The sequence below is a fragment of the Sipha flava genome, unplaced genomic scaffold (genome assembly GCF_003268045.1).
Source record: "Sipha flava isolate LNK unplaced genomic scaffold, YSA_version1 80_pilon_pilon, whole genome shotgun sequence".
Classification (NCBI taxonomy): Eukaryota; Metazoa; Arthropoda; class Insecta; order Hemiptera; family Aphididae; genus Sipha; species Sipha flava.
The window spans coordinates 479,792-502,135 of NW_020273622.1; the positions used below are offsets into that span (position 1 = coordinate 479,792).

General features: G+C 26.1%; 3 protein-coding genes across 5 annotated transcripts in view; 1 reads left to right on the forward strand and 2 right to left on the reverse strand.

Moving 5' to 3' along the window:
* Nucleotides 1-13,087, forward strand: part of LOC112693006 (forkhead box protein N3-like) — a 38,402-nt gene extending 25,315 nt beyond the window's left edge. For both annotated transcript variants that reach the window (XM_025567867.1, XM_025567866.1), the window contains exons 3-9: nucleotides 1,524-1,650; nucleotides 10,012-10,232; nucleotides 10,373-10,585; nucleotides 10,807-11,074; nucleotides 11,406-11,455; nucleotides 12,076-12,143; nucleotides 12,558-13,087. In XM_025567867.1, the coding sequence (XP_025423652.1) occupies nucleotides 1,524-1,650; nucleotides 10,012-10,232; nucleotides 10,373-10,585; nucleotides 10,807-11,074; nucleotides 11,406-11,455; nucleotides 12,076-12,143; nucleotides 12,558-12,795 (1,185 nt within the window). In that variant the 3' untranslated portion in view covers nucleotides 12,796-13,087. The remainder of the gene's footprint in view (nucleotides 1-1,523; nucleotides 1,651-10,011; nucleotides 10,233-10,372; nucleotides 10,586-10,806; nucleotides 11,075-11,405; nucleotides 11,456-12,075; nucleotides 12,144-12,557) is intronic.
* Nucleotides 13,088-13,831: 744 nt separating this feature from the next.
* Nucleotides 13,832-17,810, reverse strand: LOC112693007 (atypical kinase COQ8B, mitochondrial). 2 transcript variants are annotated; one of them, XM_025567868.1, is made up of 11 exons: nucleotides 17,734-17,810; nucleotides 17,585-17,639; nucleotides 17,289-17,492; nucleotides 16,443-16,521; nucleotides 16,078-16,385; nucleotides 15,769-15,997; nucleotides 15,548-15,672; nucleotides 15,114-15,477; nucleotides 14,723-14,925; nucleotides 14,066-14,402; nucleotides 13,832-14,003 (listed from the first exon to the last, which is right to left on the reverse strand). In XM_025567868.1, the coding sequence occupies exons 3-11, from the start codon at nucleotides 17,472-17,474 to the stop codon at nucleotides 13,900-13,902; spliced, it is 1,935 nt and encodes a 644-aa protein (XP_025423653.1). In that variant the 5' UTR covers nucleotides 17,475-17,492; nucleotides 17,585-17,639; nucleotides 17,734-17,810; the 3' UTR covers nucleotides 13,832-13,899. The 2 variants fall into 2 exon arrangements, with proteins under 2 accessions (XP_025423653.1, XP_025423654.1); XM_025567869.1 differs by having other exon boundaries at nucleotides 17,585-17,621; nucleotides 17,734-17,804.
* A 1,798-nt stretch (nucleotides 17,811-19,608) lies between these two features.
* LOC112693033 (mitotic spindle assembly checkpoint protein MAD1) overlaps nucleotides 19,609-22,344 on the reverse strand; it is a 4,448-nt gene continuing 1,712 nt past the window's right edge. The window contains exons 5-11 of the mRNA XM_025567913.1: nucleotides 22,004-22,134; nucleotides 21,650-21,925; nucleotides 21,373-21,517; nucleotides 20,960-21,300; nucleotides 20,204-20,376; nucleotides 19,944-20,134; nucleotides 19,609-19,880 (exon numbers count right to left, since the gene is read on the reverse strand). Coding sequence (XP_025423698.1) covers nucleotides 19,692-19,880; nucleotides 19,944-20,134; nucleotides 20,204-20,376; nucleotides 20,960-21,300; nucleotides 21,373-21,517; nucleotides 21,650-21,925; nucleotides 22,004-22,134 — 1,446 coding nt within the window. The 3' untranslated portion in view covers nucleotides 19,609-19,691. The remainder of the gene's footprint in view (nucleotides 19,881-19,943; nucleotides 20,135-20,203; nucleotides 20,377-20,959; nucleotides 21,301-21,372; nucleotides 21,518-21,649; nucleotides 21,926-22,003; nucleotides 22,135-22,344) is intronic.

A 22,344-nucleotide genomic window follows, 5' to 3' on the forward strand; every position in this document is an offset into this window, starting at 1 on the left:
AAAAAAAAAATAAAGCTGTTATAAATCTTCCAAAAAGGCTTAAAAAAAACATTAAAAATGGGTTTAAAAAAAAAAAATTAATCATTTTCGACATTTTGTAAGTGACTAAACGATGTTACAAAAAAAAAACTAAGCTATAATTCTGAGTTTATAATTTCCAAAGCAAGAGCATATTTTTGTGTTTATTGTCGTTTCAAGATAAATTTATCTTCTATATACCATATGATACGTGAAAAACTGAACACACGGGGAAAGGTAGTCAAGAAATAATTGAATAAGATTTGGAACACATTATATAATCTAAAAATAAACATAAAATTTCTAATACGTTTATTTAGAACACATTTTGAAAAAATGTATCTTAAAAGCAAAAAAAAAAAAGTACCTAAAATATCGTGCATTTTATTCTAAGTGGTATAAATCGAATATGTAGCTAACAAGTTTTAGAACAAAAAAAAAAGTAAATGCCTTCAAAATCCGTTTTCTAGTGATTAGGTATCCATTTGTATTTATCATTATCGCGATTTCCAATTTCCACTTTATTCAAATATCTTACAATGTCTTAAATATTGTAATTGTATACATAGTTTTAATAATATGTTTATTTTCACAATAAATGATATTACATTTCAAAATTTGTACATGGATTAAAGTCATTATGTACATTTATAAGTTAGAATTTACATTTTTAACTGCCATAATAGTACTACAATGTATTCTAAAAAACTTTATGAATTAAATATGACGGCAGTTGAACGTTATTTAATGTCATTAAAAAAAAAAATGTTCAACAGTCATCGAATAAAATGTCTATAATCACGGTTCAAAGAGGTTCAAAACACATCCCTTGGTTGCACCACTGCTAGTATGATAAGATGAATTATTTCTATTCAATATATTGGGTATACCATCCAAAAATCTCATAACAATCAAATAACTGCATGCATGTGTGTATGTATATTACATAGATAAGATAATTGAATTACTTACACCACCATTTATTTTTTTATGATATCGTTAGAGTTCTGAATTAATATTATCATTTCCAATGGTTATGATCACTATTCTTCTGGAGATTCAAACGAGTACGTCGCTTTATATGGACAGAGATACAACCGCAATGATTTATTTTTAAAAACGCGCAAGGGGTCAATATAAATAGAAGCACAGACAAGACAAAGATACGTGCTTGGACAACTATCAAGTGGCCAGCAATGCGACAAATGTTTTTCATTCCCTGGGGGAAGCTTTTTATACTCGTACATACTCACTTATGTCTCACATTCACACACACACACACACACACACACACACACACACACACACACACACATCAACCACGATTTATATACTCCTTAATCCTTATTCCATAGTCTGGAATAATTCTACTTACCTATTAAGGGTCACGTAATTTTATATTGTGAAAAGAATATATTATTATAATAGTATTCATCTTATCAATAATCATATAAATTTGATTTTACATAAACTCATAATTTTGTTTTATCTTTGTATAAATATAGGAAGAACTATTGTCCGAAAACGTGTCTGTTGGTGGTGACAAAGATAAAGGCAACTCATCGACAGATGATAACGAGGACGATGACCTTACGTCACTGAGTTGGCTACAAAACAAGAATCTGCTCAAAGGTTAGAACAAAATTTATACATGTATATAATAAACAATCAACGTAGAAAAAATGTAACTGTATTTTCGTTACGGATTGTTAGTCAAGTCTCTTTAAGAAAAAACATTTTCCGTGCATTTAGGTCAGGCTACTGTTTCATAAATGAAAATAATGAACATTGATGTTGGGCTATAACAATTATGCACACACTTAATGTATTATGTTCATACACTATAACATAAATTGCGACCATAATATTTATATAGATATTCTCTAAATTATTAATTCTCATTTTATTTTAAATAATTTTATCAAAAGTTAATCATAATTAATAGCTTCATATGTATTAGGTAATCCTATATGCACGTGGTATTACATTACACCGATTAAATCATCTATGTTGTATGGGACCGAGAAAAAACATACATAGAAATTTATAATACGCAAACAAGCTCTTTAATTCCCAGCGCTTTTATAGTAATAGCTTTAATAGTAGGTAGTAAAATAATAAGTATTATATATTACGTCGCATTGGATATAAAAATATTTATTATAATTCTAATTTAAATGATTATTATAATTCCATGCTAAGAACCTGAACAACATAGCTTTACCTACGTTGTATTTTGATATTTTACTTTGCTTTTAACATATTATGAACATTTACCTATATGTAAATATTTTACACAAAATGTATTTCATACATATAATATATACTATTTTATAATAATACATTTATACAAAATATTCAACCCTATTTAAGTCTTCTTCTCCTTCGCCTTTCTCCCAACTATTTGGGATTTGCCATCCTTGTACTAAATCTCCACTCGTCTCGATTTTCTGCATCCCCTACACATACACACACCATCGGCTCTAATATAATTCTCGATCTTATCCAACTATCTCTTTTTTGGTTTCCCTCTTCCTCTTTCCCCTTCAATGTTCATTTTCATAACAACTTTTACTGCATTTGTTTCCTCTCGTTTTATCACATACCCAAACCATCTCAGTCTTTTTTTCCTATCTTTTCATCTCAACCCAGATTTAAATAGTTTTCAAAAATCAATAAATAATAAGCTCGTTTTCTTTAAACAACAAGTATAATTTATTAAACTACACAACTAAAAATGCATGTATTTCATTATCATTCAAATTTTGTTATAATGATTATTATTATTAAAAAGTGAAAAAATAACAATTATAAATGCAATATGCAATATATTAATCTAGTATTTTATTTTAAAAGTTTGTTTATTTATGTAACTGTAAGTTTAACATCAAATATTCGTTGTACCTTAAAGAATATAGGTACGTAAATGTTTTTTAATTAAACTCTTGTGATAATAATTACAGAAAAACAGCCTGAATGTAATAAAGAACCTTATAATGTTTAAAAAGTGTTTCTTTACATATGAAGAAGTTATTTATTTCATTTTTACCTATTAGTAATTTCACTATTAAATCTATTTCAAACATTTGATGAGACAATGTTATAGAAAAACAAAATATAATTCAATATTAGTGTGGTTAGCAAAATATTAACAAACAAATTGATGAAACCCATACGCATATTTAATGTGCTTAATATTATTATTATTTAAGACATATATCATACTATTTTGTTAATTTTATTTTGTTTTTTACAAAGAACAAATCTTGTAAATATTACATTTTCTCTAATTTATATCTTGCATATGATAAATATTTACAAATATATATATATTAAAATATATATATATATATATATATTAAATGAACTGATAATAAAGATTAATAATAGTTAATTAATAATATAGTCCATTATATACGCAGTATAAACACTAGTTTATTCAAACATATAGTTTAGTAGAAGCAAATAAAATTAAGCTGATGCACTTACCAAATGCAATTATTTTACTTAAAGTTGTTTAGGTCAACATTTTCATTAAATGCCATGCATTTTAATATTCTCATCTAACTGTTAATATAATTTTTTATAAAACTGTGTAATGACAACACGAATAGGTCGAGAAATTATCGTTTATCTTGATATGCGTAATCGTTGTTGGCATAGTTTTTAAAAAGTATGTTGAAGAGAAAATGTTACTTTTATATAATTTATAATTAAACGATCCTAGTTCTTATTTATAATTTGCAGTTTACTATGAATGGTTCATGTAAATAAATTTTGATTTTCCTTCGAGACATATAATAAACTTTAACTACATATTATATATTTACTTAAACAAATATGTGAATAATTATTTACAATAAAAACTAGTTAATTTTATATATTATTATATTATATCAATGTAGGACGATGTTATAATTTTTATTATTAGTATTTAATTTTCGATTTACATTGAGAGAGATAACAACTTTTATTTGAGAAAAATATGTAAAACAGACTGACAAACAAATTTTATCAAATTGCCTATAGTGACACAGTATATTTATTAGACATATACTTATATATATACTTATATTTACATTATTAGGTTTTATTACAATTTATAGGGTTTGAGAATAAATAGTTACTTATCTAGGTAGTAGAATATAAAATAATATAATAATCAGTGATGCAATATTTATCCTATATTGATCAAATTGAGTAAAAATGCCTGTTTATTATATTTAATGTATCTTTCATTATCTCTAATTCAATTCATCCTAAGTTCTCTTTTTTGAACATATTTTTTTTGAAAAAGTCTAAGTTTGGAGAAATATAAACAGCAATATTTCCATACAAATTAAAACTATTTCAGTTTTTAAAAATGTATAAAAATTATAATATTTTTTTTTTATTTGACGCCAAAGGTCATTAGTGTACTAAATTTCTTATAAGCTAATTAACTTGATATTGTTTAATATCATTAGAGTAGTTTTAAATATAATAGAATAAGTAATTCATTATTTAAGAAACTTATGTTGATATAAAAACAGAAACATCCATGTAATTTCAATGAATTTCTGTGAAATATCTGATTTCGCTAAATTTATATTTCATACGTTTATAAAAATATTTTGTGACTTCCCAATATATATTTTTTTAGTAACTACATTAAGAAGAACCTTGTGAAAAATTTGGTATTCAATTTCAAGCATTAAGTATGAAAATTGAATGTTTTATGATTGTTAAACTACAAAATGTATGCAGATTTTAGTGATTTTGGTCGAGTTTTGTCAACATTTGAACATTCAATTGCTTATAAAAAGTAGTTCCATGCATTCTCGATATTTTTCTACACAAGTAAGTAATTCTAAGACAATGTTTTAATTCATCTTTGAACATTTTTTGTTTAACCAAAAATGTTTTATCAACATTTAAAAAAAATTATTTAATAAAACGAGAAAATTATACGTATATGTCTATCTTTAAACAACAAACAAAAACAACATTTTTTGAAAATTATATAATTTCTAGAGAACGGTAAAATAAACATATAGTAAAAATGTCAAGTTTCTTTGATAATTATTTTCTTGATTACAGCGAAAAATATATTCTAGTTATAAATACGGTTTTTTTTTTTTTATAATTTTTCGGTAGTTATTCACAATTATCCGGAAATTATTTGTAAAATTCAAAAAATGAACTTCCGTGAATCCACCTAATAAAAAAATATTTCAAGAATCATAACTCATTTTAATATTGCGAACAGTCCTCGTGGTTGAAATATTTACTTTCAATTTGAAATTTATAAAATTTCTTTTTATAGTATCATTATTATATGTAGCTTTTTTAAATATTTATATGTCAAATGAGACGTACTAAAATGTATTTTAAATGCAAGCACTTATAACCGTTTTACATATTTGACATATTTGTCTTTTATAGAATCGTTTTTAAATTCAATGATTTGTTATTGATTTTAATTTTTTTTTTTTCAAATGTCTAATAAATATACATATAACAAATATGGTCTTCACTCGAACCAATATATTTCTATGTTTGAAATATTTACTTTACTCAAAAAGTTTTTATAAAGTTAAATGTTTTAATCATAAAATAAATATAATATTTAATTTTAATTTAAAAATATTGGAAAAAGCCCTCATATTATACTGATAATTTTTATAATTTCTAAATATATTTTGCAAAAAAATACTCTAATTATAGACTTAATGATCCTCAATTTTCTTTTTTTGCGATAACTTATCTATTTAATTACCATAGTTCCTTGAAATATTTATTGAACCTTTTTGTTTTATTGTTAATATAATATTCAGTGAATTATAAATAAAAACTTGTATTCTTGTAATTTGTACTTGTATTGAATAATCAAAACAGCGAACTCTTGACTTAAACCTACATAAATAAATTAAATAAATAAACACTATTAATAATGTATTTTAATTTTATAAAAAATTTAAGACCAAAATTAAAGTTAATTTTTATGTTTTTTTACTTTGATTTCATAGTCTCGATTAAATAGTATTGATTTTTCCGCTGGGTTTTAAATTTAATTAAATAAAAATTTTAAAACTTTTATAAGACACTGTCGTAAAATCTATTAAACAATATATCTACATACATATATTATACTTCAAAATCATTATTTGCCTTTAGACAAGTTGCTTTGTTTTTCGCATCATTATTTAATTTATAAATAAAGGAAATTACACGAAATTACTAAATAAAATAATTTTTTGGTCTTACGAACAAAAATAACGGCAAATATATCCTTCCTTCCTTTTGGTTAAAAGGCCTTTCAAGACCATCCCATTTTACACCCATTCCTCCATTCTTCTCTATCCATTACTCTTTCTTTCCAATTCGTTCCTCCTTTTAGTGATTGCACATTCTTTTTGACTAAGTCTTCTCATCTTGTTTTGGGTCTTCCAAATGATCTTTTCCTACATGGGTTTTGTTCTAACACTGCTTTAATTAATTAATTTTGGCTCCTCCAAGCATGGCCTGCCCATTGAAGTCTTCGCCTTTTTATCATCTCTGTTATAATTGTGCTTTAGAATAATATTTCCAAAATAAAATAATAATATTTACCCTCAGGGGACCACTAACTAGTGGTACGAATATGGTGAACCCGGGGCCCCGAGCTCTAAATTGAACTGACTTTAACTAGTTGGTCCAGTTTAATATAGGCGTAGGGAAAATGGCGCTCCCATCGCCCAATGCATTGCAAAGTGTATTGTAATAGGCCTACATGGGCCTTAAGTGGTTGGTGTGGAATGGCCTGCTAAATTGGGGGTTTAGCGCAGGGCTAACAACCCTACCTAGTAAAACAACCTTTGTTCAAGACATTCAAAACCCAAGCCTCGGACTAAGTGAAAAAACTAACGGAAATAGGAAATTGGATATGTTTTGGAGCACATGGAATATACGGACACTATATAAGACAGGATCAGCTTTAAGTTTAACGAAAGAAACGGCAAATATATTATATACATAAATATATTATAAAATGCAGCCTAATTTCAATTACTCAATTCAATCGTTTATTCTTGTAATAATGATTATTTAAGGAATTCTTATACGAAGTGTAGGAGTCGATCTATACAACTACAATTTAAGGTTAAAAATCAAGGTGGTAACTTTTATATGTTTATACTTAATTGTAATAAAAATGCAGTGTTGAAAAAGTTTTTTTTTTAAAAAAAAAAACTAGTTCCTGTTCCTCGTCTCTGCTGTAAACAAAAAACGCGTTCCCTGTCTTTTAAAAAAAAATTTTCTATCCAAACGATCGTCGGTGATATTATTTTTGTAGAAAACTTTTAAACCCAATGTTATTGGATAGTTTTTAAATCCAAAACCTTCTGTGATTTTTAAATAGTTAATAAATTAATTGAAATAGTCAATAAATGCGTAAGGAAAAACTATCAAAATGTAGCGAAAAAACAAGAATTTTACGTACCTTACGTCTTATCAACGGTAATCAATTATTTCAATTGAGGCCAAATAAGTGTGTACCTTTTACCATTGATTACAGACTATTACTATTTTATTACCAAGACTAATATTTAGTTGAATATACGTGAATTATTCTAGAAAATATTATTATTAAAAATAACTTGCATTTAATAGTTAATTTTTTTTTTTATACGTAACAAATATTTGCGTTCAAAATTCTCATAAATAGAAATTTTTTTCCGTTCCTATATATGAAAAACAATGCGTTTCATGTTTTATTTATAATGCTTTATAATGCTTAACTTTATAAAAAGCAACAAATTGCCATTATTATATATTATAAAAATATAAATCTCATTTATAGTTTTATTCCTTTTAAAATTTGTTTTATCTATTAAAAAATAATTTGTTAACTATTTACAATATTGGAGTAAACCACTCTAAGAATTTTTTTTATATTTTTCTATGAGTTACTGTTTTATTACCTTATAATTCATACTTCGTAAGCTCTATATGAATGTATGCGAAGTAAAGAATTGTAATATACATACAAATTAAATTCAAACATTAGTTTTAACAAAAAATTTCTTGAATTCGAATATCTATATGGCTATAGTTATTAAGGCAAATTACTGCAACGTAATATGCTTACTCAAAAAAATTTAAATAATAAAGCATTTTCATTATGTAAAACAGTTATAAAATTTATCACTAAAAATATAATTTACTTAAACCGTTTTTAATTAAAAAAATATTTTTAAACAAATAAAACATGATATTTTAATTTAATATTTAAATAACACTATAATTATAAATTATTAGTGCTACTCATGAGTGTTGCATATATTTATATATTTACGTTTCACCGTTGAGCTCTGTTAATTTAAAAATTTTATGATACCAAAATCAACTTTTGAATAAATTATGTAGAGAACAATTTTAGCTCCTGTACCTACCTAACTACCTATACCTATTATTAATATTTAATATTAAAATAATTAAGAATTATAAATTAACATGTATTGTTTTAAATATTATTTTATTATTTTATGTTTAGTCTTTTAAGTTTACAGTAAATACAATAATAAATGTGTATGCCAACTAGTGGTGGGCATATTCAGAATTGACAAATCCTAATTATTCGGATTTGATAATCCAGATTCATGGATTATCCGGATTATTTAATTCAATTTTACTGATCTATGACTCACTTTTATATTCACATTAATTTAATTAAGGTTATGCAGTATAGATAAGTTAATTGAGTATTCAATCATGATACCACTGTAACTCATAGAGATATAAAATAAACTCAACAATTTAATTACTTATTTTGGTAACTAATAATAAATTATAAAAACTGTTGAAGCCATAATAAGTATACTGTAATTTATAAAACATGATATTAATTTGTTATTAAATTTTAACTACAGTAAAATAGAATTATTTATTTTACTAGAAATTAAAATTAATTATAAGTCACATAAAAATAACAAATCTTTAAATAGTATAAATTACTAACAATTATAATTGGAAATAATTCCGTTATGTTGAAATATTATATTATATTCTTTAAAAAGCTTAAAAATTATATTAAAATGCATTATACTGCCAGATAATGTAAATTGATAAGTATAATATATGTAATTCATTAATACATATAATTCATTCTTGAGATATTTTAAAAGTTTGACTTGAAACCAAAAATGTGTTTTATTTTTGAGTGGAATAATAAAATGTAAATAATTATAGATTAAAAATTTACTTATATTTTATATTATTATAATATTTGTTTAAGGTCAACGTTTTGTCATTAAACTAAACCTTCTAACGGCTTCGGGATCAGCTTTGATCAATCGTAAAAAAAAGATTAGTCGCCTCGGCGTGTAATTTAATTAAAATATATAAGTTTACGATACATGTTTCATTGGACACACTTAGTCTACTGTTTACAATTCCAATACCTATACATTGTGTTCAACATTATTCTTAATGTATTTTTACCAAATTCAATGCTTATGTATTTGTACTTTGCTTTTGTATTTTGACATATTATTAATCAAACAAAAATCGCTATTCATTTATTATACACAATCTGCGTAAATATTAGATTAGTAAATATTAGAGATTTTAAAAAATAATATCGTCAAATTGTAACAAACAACAAATTAAAACTATTACCATTTTACAGAATACAGAGGGTCACTTAGTATCACCTTTTTTTTCTCTAAGATTGTATACTTCTATTGAGTTAAGGATTTATGGACTTATAAAATAAATAAATATATTAAAATGAATGAGTCTTGCTAAATGTATGAATAATTTTAAACTTTGCACTTAAATTTGGTTTTTAATATAAATTTATTAATATTAAGAATTCACATTACTATTATTGTGATTTATGAACACATTTTTATTAATTTAATTTAATTAAAAAAGTGCTCTTATTATCTTCGTCCTCAAAGACCAATTGTGATTAAAAGTTATTACAAATGCAAATAGCTTTAATTTATTGTTTGAAATGGTTTTTTTTCGCAGGTGTTCACGAACTGCCAAAGACTGATTATGCGGACGACGCATCGTCGGACTCGCGTTCGTCTAGTGGCCAGTCAATATCGCCAGTCCGGTGTTGGCCCACCATGGCAGGTTTACCCATCAACAACAACAATAACAACAACAACAACAACAACACCAATAATAATAATAACAATAACAACAACAAGACTTCCTCGTTGCGGTCGTCAAACTACGACCCAAAGGTACGATAACTTATTTCTACATACGTCGTCCAATTATATTTGTTCTCCCCGTTTACGTACGATTGGCATGATTTAGACTGTTAATTAATATAATTGTCGTGTGTATCCGATTAACATACGCGTCATGTTCAAAATTACAGGTACACACGGAATCGAAGCCACCGTACTCGTTTTCATGTCTGATCTTCATGGCCATCGAGGACTCGCCAATCAAAGCACTGCCGGTCAAAGATATCTACGGATGGATTGTCGACCACTTCCCGTACTATAAGAACGCACCTACCGGCTGGAAGAACAGCGTCCGACACAACTTGTCGCTGAACAAGTGTTTCCGCAAAGTGGAAAAAGCGCCCGTGAGCATCACACGATTAATTTTTCCAGTCGATTTCGGTGAATCGTGCCGCAACTAAAGTCCTGCAGACCAGTGGCGATTTGTCTTAACATTTTTTTATACTCGCGACGTATGATCTAATACGCGTGCACGCCACGGACACATTTACGACAAAAAAATCGCCACTGTTCTCTGATAGTTGCTATATAAATAGGTAATGGTTATTTTACTCTCTTTCCCTAGAACTTGGGCAAAGGATCGCTTTGGATGGTCGAACCCTCATACCGACCGTGCTTGATCCAAGCACTCCAGAAAACTCCGTACACCAAGGGGTATAGCAAAAAGTCAACTGTGAACACGAGCCCGACCACCCGGAGTAGTAGTGAGACTCTGGAGACGGCCAAGGACGAACGGAGCGAGGATGAAATGTCTACGGTCAGCGACGTTGACGCTGCGACCGCAATGTTGGTGCTCAAACATGGTCCGCACGTGCGCATAGTGCACAACAGAGGTTTGTTTCGTTCCACATAGTTATTATAATACTATTAGATAACGAGAAATATTGTTATACGTCCAAAAGAGTATAAACTTGTTTTGAAATTGTAACGTTTCGAAAGTCGACAGTTAATTTGCACGTTAAAGGTAGGTATGTATATAACGGAGTTGCGGTCGATACTTAAACGAAAGTTTTGCGAAAGTGTTTAAATTGATTTCGCGATGCGATTTTATACAATTCCCGAAAAGTCGATCAACCCATTCGTGTCAGTCTAAACAGGAGTAAAGACGAATTTTTTACCCCAAAATATGCTTACAATTTTAATAAGTCTATTCATTCATTTCAGATTGGCAGCTAACACAATCCAAACCTGACGCGGATCCAGAACTAGTCGAGGTTCGTAAATGTCTCCTTAAAGTATATGTAACATTTGATTGCCTTGGATGTTATATTTACGTCCGTCTTACCCACACACACATTTATGCCGTCAGAACACGACGTTAGTTTATTAATACACATTGATGAAAGGTGGTGCATTTGTACTCCGGAGATAGAAGCCAACATGAACAATACATTTATTATAATATGTTCGTTATTTGTTTAATATGCAATGTAGTTTATATTGCATCTTAAAAATAACACTTAGATAAATACCGCATTTCCGAAATTTCCTTTAACAAATAAATGTTTACACTCGCTGTTGAGTGTCAACCTTTCCGACAAAAAATGATTCACTGTGCATTTTTCGCTCTATGTATTAAAATAAGTGTTTACTTTTATAGCATTTAATATACATACCTGTGTGTGTATGTATGTATGTGTGTTTGAAAAATATGTGTTTGCATTTATATATTTCTAAGCCCAGTAATATAAGATCTCAATTTTATTTTAAATAACAATTTACAAATTCCATTGAGTACCAGTTTGTGGCCACGTTAAATAAAAAACTTGAAAACATGACATAATAATATATTTAAAAATGTTTATTTTAATTAAATTGTTTTTTTTTTTTTTAGCTATATCCAATTGTCACGATATGTCCAAGCGAGGATCATACCTACGACAACTGCTTCAAAACCGACAGGTAATTTGATTTTTCAACGATTTTATTTATATTTATTTATAGCCCATAGCTTGTGCCGGTTCATCTACATGCACATTAATATTTAATATTTTAATTAATATATATATATTTTACATTAATAATATAATTCGGATGATACTCAATAAATAATTAACATTTTATATCAGCTTATATCGGTTGGTAGGCTCATAAGTGTTGGTGCGTTATCTATACATGCATTGCATACATGGCAATCAATCTTAAAACGCAATAATAGTTACATAACTCATGTCAGTACCTAGGTAATTTTATTATTGTTGAAAAAAATTTTTAAAAAAAAAAATGAAAGTAGGATTAAACTCTTAGTAGTTATATTAGGTTCATTTGGTCGAATTTTCATTACATATATATATAATTTATTATTTCGTGTTTCAGCTTGTGCAAAGAGGATGCCGAAGAACGTCGAAAAATAGTCGAGGGTGCTGATGCATTATTAAATTTAGCCGGTATAACCACTCGCCGTTTGCGCAAACGTTCTTTGAGTGTCGAATGCATTGATACTAAACGAGAGTGCACAGAAACCCTCAAACAGATGTACCTGAAGAGGCAGACGGACAACAACAATGAGCCATCATCAGTAATAATCGAACATCACAAAGACAAATTTAGATAAAACATACTATGATAATTATATAGCCTACTCCTTTAGCATTTTGTTGACTAGTTTATGTAACACAGATTTAATAGTTTACTTATTTATACTTGCAAAAAGAAAGAAAACTCCCACTCTTCCCGAAAAAAAACAGAATAATTGTAATGCTTTAAAGTGAGCGGGATAGTTAAAAAAAAAAAAAAAAATTTAAAGGTATTTTTGAAATGGTGATAGTTTTTTCTTTCAAGTACTATGTATTGTTAATTGAACATTTTTGTCTTCTTGCTCTTAGGAAGCACTGTGATAGTATTTTTAAAAAAAAAACAAGTAATGTAATTGTTTTTTGGTATGCCGAAATAATATTGATATTTTTTGACAAAATATGCCAGGCTGTTCACCATATTTGTTAATACTTATCGTCTCTTTTTTTTTTTTTTTTGTTAAGTTTATTCTTATGATAAATATATATACATATATAATATATCATTATTTATTTTCTCTCGACCTTTAAATAACTTCTTTCTTAAAAATAACAAAATTAATTTTAATATGATTTTGTGAAGTACCATTAGAGTTGAGAGACAATCAATAATAACTTTTAATAATATAACTTCCAAAAATATTTGAAATAACTGCTAGAATATAAAGATAGACAAAATGTAGTCCTGATAATTTTGAATGTATTAATATAATAAAAGTTTTTTTTATAAATTTCTCTACAACTAATGTCTTATAAATTATAATCTTTACTTTTCACACAAAAAACATAATAAAAACAAGGCGACATTTATATTAATGATTATGTAAAATGTTAGTGTTTTTTTTTATTTATTTATTATTGTTTGAATTTATTTTTATTTTTATTTTTTAATGATAAATGATGGTCTATACATTTATTAATAAATAGATACATTGAATAAATTATACACCAAAAATGGTTGAAAAAATAGTCAATTGTACTTCTTATAACATGCTACTTTTTATTAAAAACAATAAATAAAAAAAATAATAATAAAGCAATAAAAACAATATATTATCTAAAAAATTTTGATTTTTTTTCTTGTGTTTCCCTTAATTATTAGATTAACTATTTATAACTAATTATATTATTTACAACAGTTCCTATTACTGCAACTGTGAATATTTGTGTTTGAATTGTTCATAAGTATCGTAAAACAATTTTCGACACATAAACTTTGCTTTCAATTTTGAACAAAGTAAAAATATACCTGAAAACAAAAAATAGTTAGTGTTTATTGAATAATTATAACAAAATTAATTTTACTGATACCAGATAGTTTTCTATGAATACTATAGATTTCTTCAGGTGGAGGTGCCAGCCGTTGATGAAGAATTATTGGTAATAATGATTGGATGCGTTTGGTCGAATTTTGAGAGCCAAAATCATACTCCCCTTTATACTGGAATACTTCTCCCATAATCATTACCATTTCAACATGAGCCTCTTCCATTGCCTTGGTCTCAAATCCGGTTAAAAAACCCATTTCTTTGGACAAACTTAGAACTAAGGATCGATCATTATCAGCTGCTGCTTTAATGATTTTTAAATAGTCACCAAGAAATTTTTGATCAAATGATCGAGTAGCTCCAAAGTCCAATAAGATCAGCTATAATAATAACAACAAATATATTAGTAATCATTATCACTAACCTAACATAATCATGTTTTCTGTTTAAAGAAAAATTGCACATAGCACAGTAATAGCGCATAAATTCCTACACCACAACATCACTACTACTAGCAGTGTAGTAAAGGAAAGGTAAGAAATATACAGCATCAAATTTGTATTGATCAATATGCTGTGCACTTTTGTTGAACAGAATATATATATATGTAGGTACATAATACAAGTATATAGTTATAATATATGTTTATACATTTATATAACCTAATCATATTCAAGTATAATATTTCAAAAAAATGTACTTGTTTTGTTCTTTCGTTATAGAAAAAGTTGGCCCAATTTGGATCAGTTTGCATGTATGCAAATTCAAAAAGTTCTTTAAGGCATAATTGTAAGACTAAAAAGCATAAGTTGTTGCGAGTGGCTTGATCCATACCATCACATTTATCTAATGGTACTCCTTCAATTAATTCTGTTGTAAATATCCGTTTAGTACTAATTTCATCTAAAAAAATAAAATAAATGGAACTATTAGTTTATTATTTTTTGGCAGTTAAATTTTTTTTTATAATACAAAAACTTAATTAATATATATAATTAAGATACCTATAACAGAAAATATTAATTTTCTAGTTTTCAATAAGCAAAATTTATTGTTTCGTAAAAATAAAAACTAATTATTATAATTCTTACCAATAACTTTTGGTACATAATAATCATTGTATGGCTCTAATATCTTCCGAAATTTTCTAGTACATTTTGCTTCTCGAATATAATCTACTTCATTGGCTAGTTCTTTATTAGCAACTTTAACTATATTGTCAATAAACATTCCTTCAGGAAACATATTCCACACTTTCATAACACCGACTAAATTATCAATATCACTCTTTATACTATCAGCAACACCAGGATACTGAACTTTAACTGCAACTCTTATTCCATCTTTAAGGGTAGCTTCATGTACTTGACCAATAGAAGCAGCTGCAAAAGGCTTTAAATTAAAAGTTTCAAACCGATCTTTCCAATCTGTCCCCAATTCTGAAGCCAATACTTTCTAAATTAAAACAATAAATAAATATACTACACAGGAATTAACTTGAAATAAAATACAAATTTAAAATTACTTCTAATTGCCAGGTAGGCATGAAATCTGCTGATTGGCGTACTCTTTCAAATGCTTTCTGAAGTTGTGGACTTAATAAATTATTATCTTGTATGCTAAGAATTTGACCAATTTTTAAAGCAGCACCTAGAATATAAAAATTATATTACAATATTTTATACAATAGCATGAGAGTATTGATTTTAAAACTAAGCAAAAAATTAATAAATAATTCAAACAAACCTCGAACTTCACATAATGTATTAGCAATTCGTTCAGCATTTTCTGGAGATATAAATGCACTCTCCATGTATCCACCTTCTTCTTTCTTAGTAGAATTGCTTACCCCTAATGAACGTTTAGTCACTTCTGTAATAGCTCCAATACCAATTCCAGCTGCAAGTCCACCAAACGACAACATACGGCCTATATGAGACGATGGTACGGTTTTCTGTTTTGCAGTACCACTTAGCTAAAAATTTTAAACAAGTTTAGTTTTACATTATTATAGAATATATTTAACACCAATTGCATTCATTTCATTTAAATTACCTGTTGTTTGGGTTTACTATTTTTGCTTACAGTTGGTTTGCGTTTTTCTTTAACTTCAGTTATATTTACATTTTTTGAATCGTTTCCAATAATACTATAATTCAATTTCTGTTTAAAAGTGTTATTATTATAAGGATAAATAACTAAATCTTTAGAGCGATTTCCATAAAAATATTGTTTTCTTGATACTTCACTAGGAACTTTAAATGGTCCACTTAGTGCTTGACCATCATTAGGAAATTTATCAAAAGGTTCAATATCTATTGGATTAGTAGGTAAAACTTCTTCAGATTGATTATTTTGCTGGACTATAAATAAATTTAGGATAAGCTACATTTATTATACTATGGCTATAAATAACTTACGGGTCATTATAATAACTTTTCGCATACCCTCGAATACCATAGCAGATCTCTCAGAGACTTCTTTTGCAATATTTTCGGGCTACACAACAAAAATTAATTGTGGAATATTATTCATTTACCAAAATAGATCAAAATTAGAATGTATATATGAATGATTTTCTTTGGAATTTGAAATAGAATACTTGATGATGTTACGTAATTTATTGGTATTTCAATGAAGTTAGTCAATAGTTAACTAGTATTATAATTTTGCTATATATAAATAAATAAATAATTAAATATATATATATATATATATATATATATATATATATATATATATAACAATACAAAACCATTTATTCAGCAAAAATATCTAATTATAAATAATGTTTTATTTCATTATAAATTATTCTAAAATAATAATTCTAAATAATTATTAATAATCTTTTTTTTAAAATTATTTATGGACTAAAAAGAGAAATCAAGGCTGAAAAGCTGAATTCACAACACTTATAAATGAGTGAAATAAATATATTAATTATATTTTAAAATTAAGTGCATGAAATTATTTTAAACTTTTGGTAAGAAATTATTTGAAAAAAATAATTAAAATTAGGTAGCTATAAAATAAAATGTATTGTTTTTAGAAGAAAAACCTTAAATTAATAAATAGGTAAAAAGTAACTTTTAATAACTGTTATATATCTGTATACACTATTCATCATCAGTTATTCTACAAAAATATAATTATTAATAGATAAAATTACAGAAATTAAATAGATAAAATATATAGTCAGCCCCTTGATTACATTAAATATCTTGGTTTATAATAAATCCCATCAGAAATATTCTAAATTGTATTACCTTTAATTTAGCCGCTCCTAACCCATCAGCAAATTGAATTGTAGCATCTTTAAATGCAGTAGCTATACTGCAATTTTTCATATTTTTCTTGCAATTATGTTCGTTGATCTTCATTATTTCTTCCAGCACCATTTGCATGCCTCTCAGCACCCTGGTTGCATCAACACCCTTTGAAGCTGACATCATTAACAGATTACTGTAATACTAATTTCACAATAATGTCAAATAGTATCAATTAATATCCAGTCGATTACTTAAGGATTTATCATAGAGTTTATATTTATTATATTGTTTACATGATTAATGTTTGATGATCGTTGAAATTACTGCTCCCTGAGAAATTAAATATACCTATCAATTAAATGATATGAATGCAATTTGAATAATTAATAATAATAATAATAAAATCAAACAATATATGCATATACATATATAACCAACTTACGTTCGCGAACAATTACGTAATGTAATGTAACTATGAGAAAAAATACAAGTAACGAACTATAGTCGACCACTATCAGTTATTCCATTTTTTTATCAAATTCACAAACTTCGTTTTGATAAACGTTATCAAACTAGTTTATTATTATTTATTTTTACTTTTATTATTGCCCCACAATGTGCTTGTCCTCGTGCATGCAACATTGCGACTAAACTGTTATTTGTTTGAGATTTACGTACATCATAATTCGCATATTGGATTCGAATCATTTACACAGATATACCAATGTACAATGTAAAATGTACAAGACAAGTTTTGAGTACACCATTTGAAGATAAAACTACTTAGAAATACACCTTAAATTATTTGGTTTATTATTATATAATTTATATTAATATAAATTGAAACAACTGTAAAAAAATTCAATTTTGTCAAAAAAACAAAAAAAAATTATTTTTAAAAGGGAAAATATTAGATTTACGAAAATGTTGTTAGTACATTTTTTATAGAACATAATTTTTTCTACAATTTAAGTTCTATACATTTTTATGATGAATTTTATATTTTTCGAATAAAATATAAAAAAAACCATACAACTACATTTTGGCTTATATTCAACCCTCTTAGGGCACGGGAAGGGGATGAGTAATTATGCTCAAATTTTTTACATATTACTTTTATATGATTATAAAAAAAATGGGAGAGTCCAGCAATTAAAATTCAAATGTATAAAATTAAGGACCACCCTATTATACTCTTTATTTTTTAGTTATATATATATAAAATAAATGTATACAGTAAAATAATATATTATATTATTTATTATTGATCATATATTTTAGAACGATTTTTTTCTTGACTTTTCGCTAGGACTGTAGTTTAAAATATTATATTTTTATTAATAATGTAATATTTTCTAAATTATAATATTTATTCAGTAATGATTTGTTTTCCGCGGGGCCCTGTGCAAGTGCACCGGGTGCACTGCCGTTGCGCCGGCCCTGGGTACACTGTAATTCCTACACCATATTGCAATGGTTATACATTTATCTGTACTCGTGGGTCTCACCAGTAATTAATCAAAAAATATTAGTGCACATAATTTAATGTCAGTGCGGCATTAACGAGGCTAAAATTGTTTTCATCTTATTATAAATAAACTTGATACACTATAATGTAAGTATCATTTTCCACCAAAAATATATGTATTTTTATATTAACACTGCAAGACTGGTATAATATGTAATAACTACATAAACCATATCTGTAAGCACCGCAGTTTATGGCAAGTAAATTACAATTAATGTAATGAAAACTAAAACGTAATCGAAGAAGACTAAAAATGTAGTATCATTACTGGATTTAAAAAAATAAATCTCCATTCTGTTATCTTATTAAAACAATAAATGTTAAAATAAATAAATAATTATATTTTACTTGAGAATGCAGTAATAAAAATATATAAAAACACATTTTTTGAATCAAATTTAAATTTTTTTATGTGTGTAACATGTTTAAATAAAGTTAATGTAAGCGTTTGAGAATGTCTTCATAAATTATTCCTAGCATGTTTTATGCAAAATAAAATATAACAGTACTCAAAATTCACACTGAAAATAAAAAATCAAATAGAGGCATTAATATTGCAGCACAATCATCCACAAGATTCTAAAAGCCACAACCTCTAGGACATCAATGATTAAGGATAAAGGATATTATCAAGGAAAAACAAGAACTGAGGTTGAGCAACATATATTAGGTTGCATTTATTATCAATAAATTATTTAATTAACAATTTGTAATGGAAATACATTTATAAAATATAATTTTGAGGGTCAAATAAAGTGAACATTGAAAATTACAAAACAACGTCTGAATAATCAGAATACATGAATATATTGGAAAAAACATGAATTCAATAAAAAAAAAAAATCTTATTTATATTATGTTAAATTTCCAGTCTAATTAGTGACGGATTCAAGTCTGGTTGAATCTGCAGTCATAATCATACTTTGCTTATTAAATAAGTCAATAGTCAAACTTGATAACAAAACAGGTATTGAACGTTGTTGACCAAGATGTAAATTTATCATTTCTTCAATAGTTTTTGAAAATGAAGTTTCAAGTAAATGCATAGAACCTTCATTTAACTAAAAGATAAGGACAATAAATTACTAAATGTATTTTAATGTATGAAAAACTAAAATAAATACTTGAAACATTAAGTTGTCTTCCTCATGAAAAGCAAATTGACTAGTCAACCTATACATGTTATTTTGAAGTCCATCGACTTTATAACCAAGTAATGTATATACAGATTCTCTAAATTCTTGACTACTTTTTTTAAAAACTTCTCGTAGTCTTTGGTTTTGTATTTCTTGAGATTTTAATTTTTCTCTGAGTACTAAAACCAAATATATTTGGTAAACATTAGAAACCAATTAATTTAAAAACTATATTAAATAATATTAACCTTCTACTTCTTGTGATGAATTTGTTTCTACTCTGGTATCAACTACTTGAGTAAGATTCATAGAAATACCTTCTTGCATAGCTTTAATGCGTTCTTTTAATTTTTCTATTTCTTGTTTAGCTTTGGCTAATTCATTTTGGTGATGAGTAAATCCTTCTGATGCCGGATTCATTCTTAAAAAAACATTTAACATTTTAAAAATATTACTGATATTAAGCATTGAACAAAATGACAATGAGAAATAAATTGTTTTTCTTTCTTAAAAAGTCTATCTATTTCCTTTAATAGTTAAAACACTAACAAATCTACAAAATAAACCTACCTATTGACATGAAGTTTAAATTTAATAAAATAGAACAAATATGTTATTTAAAATAGGTTGAAACAATAATTTAAACTTTTAATGTTTATAAATAAACTATAAAAGAGTATCTTAAAACATAAAAGAATATATAAGGTCTTCATAACTAATAAAATAATTTAAATATCTCAACAATTTGAGTTACAATAACAATTAATCGGTAACCACTAATATTTACTGAGCATACAATGATTTAATGTTTTAAAATTCATATGCATAATATGAATAACTTAACTGTAATATTTTTTGTAAATTGTCACAATGTTAGAAATACATCTCTCCCTCTTATATATATCTACCAAAAATATGTTAGAGAATCAAGATAATTATGGACAAATTCTAATTATTCTATCAATTAATTATAACATAATTAAAATGCTATAATGATAACATACTTGAAGTGTAAAATTTTAGTTTCTCGTAAGTTAAAATCTCCTTTTAATGCTCTATGATCTATTTGGTCTTTAAACTCAATACATTTCTCTTCTAATTGTTTACACTTAACAACGAGCTCTTCTTTTTCTTTTAAAAGTTTATTTTTTTCTTCAATCCAACGTTTATCATTATCAGTAGGAGCATACAAAGATGGATCAGTCTCAATTTGAGTCATACGAGTTTTATAACCACTTATAGCTTTTTCCAACACTTCCATTTTAGTATCTTCTCCATTCATATTGCCAACAATAGTAACTTCTTTTTGAAATGAATCAATCAAGTCTCTTAAATCATTGCGTTCCTAGAATAGAAGTAAATATTTATTAAATAAAAAAAAAATAATAATTATATACTATCTTATTTTTTATATTACCCATGTAATCATGTACAACTGTTTCTTTATACGTTTTATAGTCATTTCCATTTTATTATTATTATTTGTTGCCACTGCTATTTGTTCTTTTGCTTTACTTAATTCATTTTCAAGCTGTCCCACTTTTAATTCTAATCGAGCAATGCTGAAAAATCAATCTTTAGTCATACACAAAATAAAAATATTTTAAGGAAAAACTAATTTAATAAATTAAAGTTAATAAATATAAATTATATTATATAAATTATCAAAGTTAATAAATTATTAAATATTTTACCTGCTGTGCAATTCTCCTTTTTCATTAACAAGATTTAAATCTTTTTTTTTAATATTATCAACATAATAGCGTAAATATTCAGGATAGCACTGACTTTCAGTGATATTCTCACAAATTCCTAAACAAACATCTACCCATTTTTTAAGACGATCTTCACTTACAGCTAAATTTGATCGTAATTGCATTGCTTCTGTTTCAATTAACTCATATTTATTTAATTTACTCTCAAGAGTAGCAACTTTGTTTTCCAAAATTTCAGTTTGCTTAACATCATTTCTACAAAGAAATAAAAAATCATTAATATTATAATGAATTTGAGAAATTTGATTTATATTAAAAAAAAAAAATTATCACCTGTAGGTAGCTACTTCTTCTCTCAATGAAATAAGTTCATTTTCCATTGAATTAAAACGTTTTAATTTTTCTCTTTGAGCATTTACTACCATAGAACTTTCTTGTAATGAAGCTAATTCATTTTCTAAGCACTAAACATAAAATAAATGTAACAAAAATTGTTAAAAAATGCATTTATATGAACTGCAAAATCATATTATGGGATATATATATATATATATATATAATCTTAATTGTCAAATATTAAGTAATACAAGTGGCCTCTTGAAAAGTTTTTAAAACTGTAATTTAGAAAATTAAATTTCTTAATTCTAATTTTACATAAAGGCAATGATATATAT

Bases quoted from the DNA above. Each gene is read 5' to 3' on its own strand.
- LOC112693007 (XM_025567868.1), bottom strand. From the start codon at position 17,474: ATGATGTCAGCTTCAAAGGGTGTTGATGCAACCAGGGTGCTGAGAGGC. The intron at 16,522-17,288 runs GTAATACAATTT...TTTGTTGTGTAG, and splicing joins TAGGAGCGGCTAAATTAAAG to CCCGAAAATATTGCAAAAGA. The intron at 14,926-15,113 runs GTAAGAATTATA...TTATTTTTTTAG, and splicing joins TTATGTACCAAAAGTTATTG to ATGAAATTAGTACTAAACGG.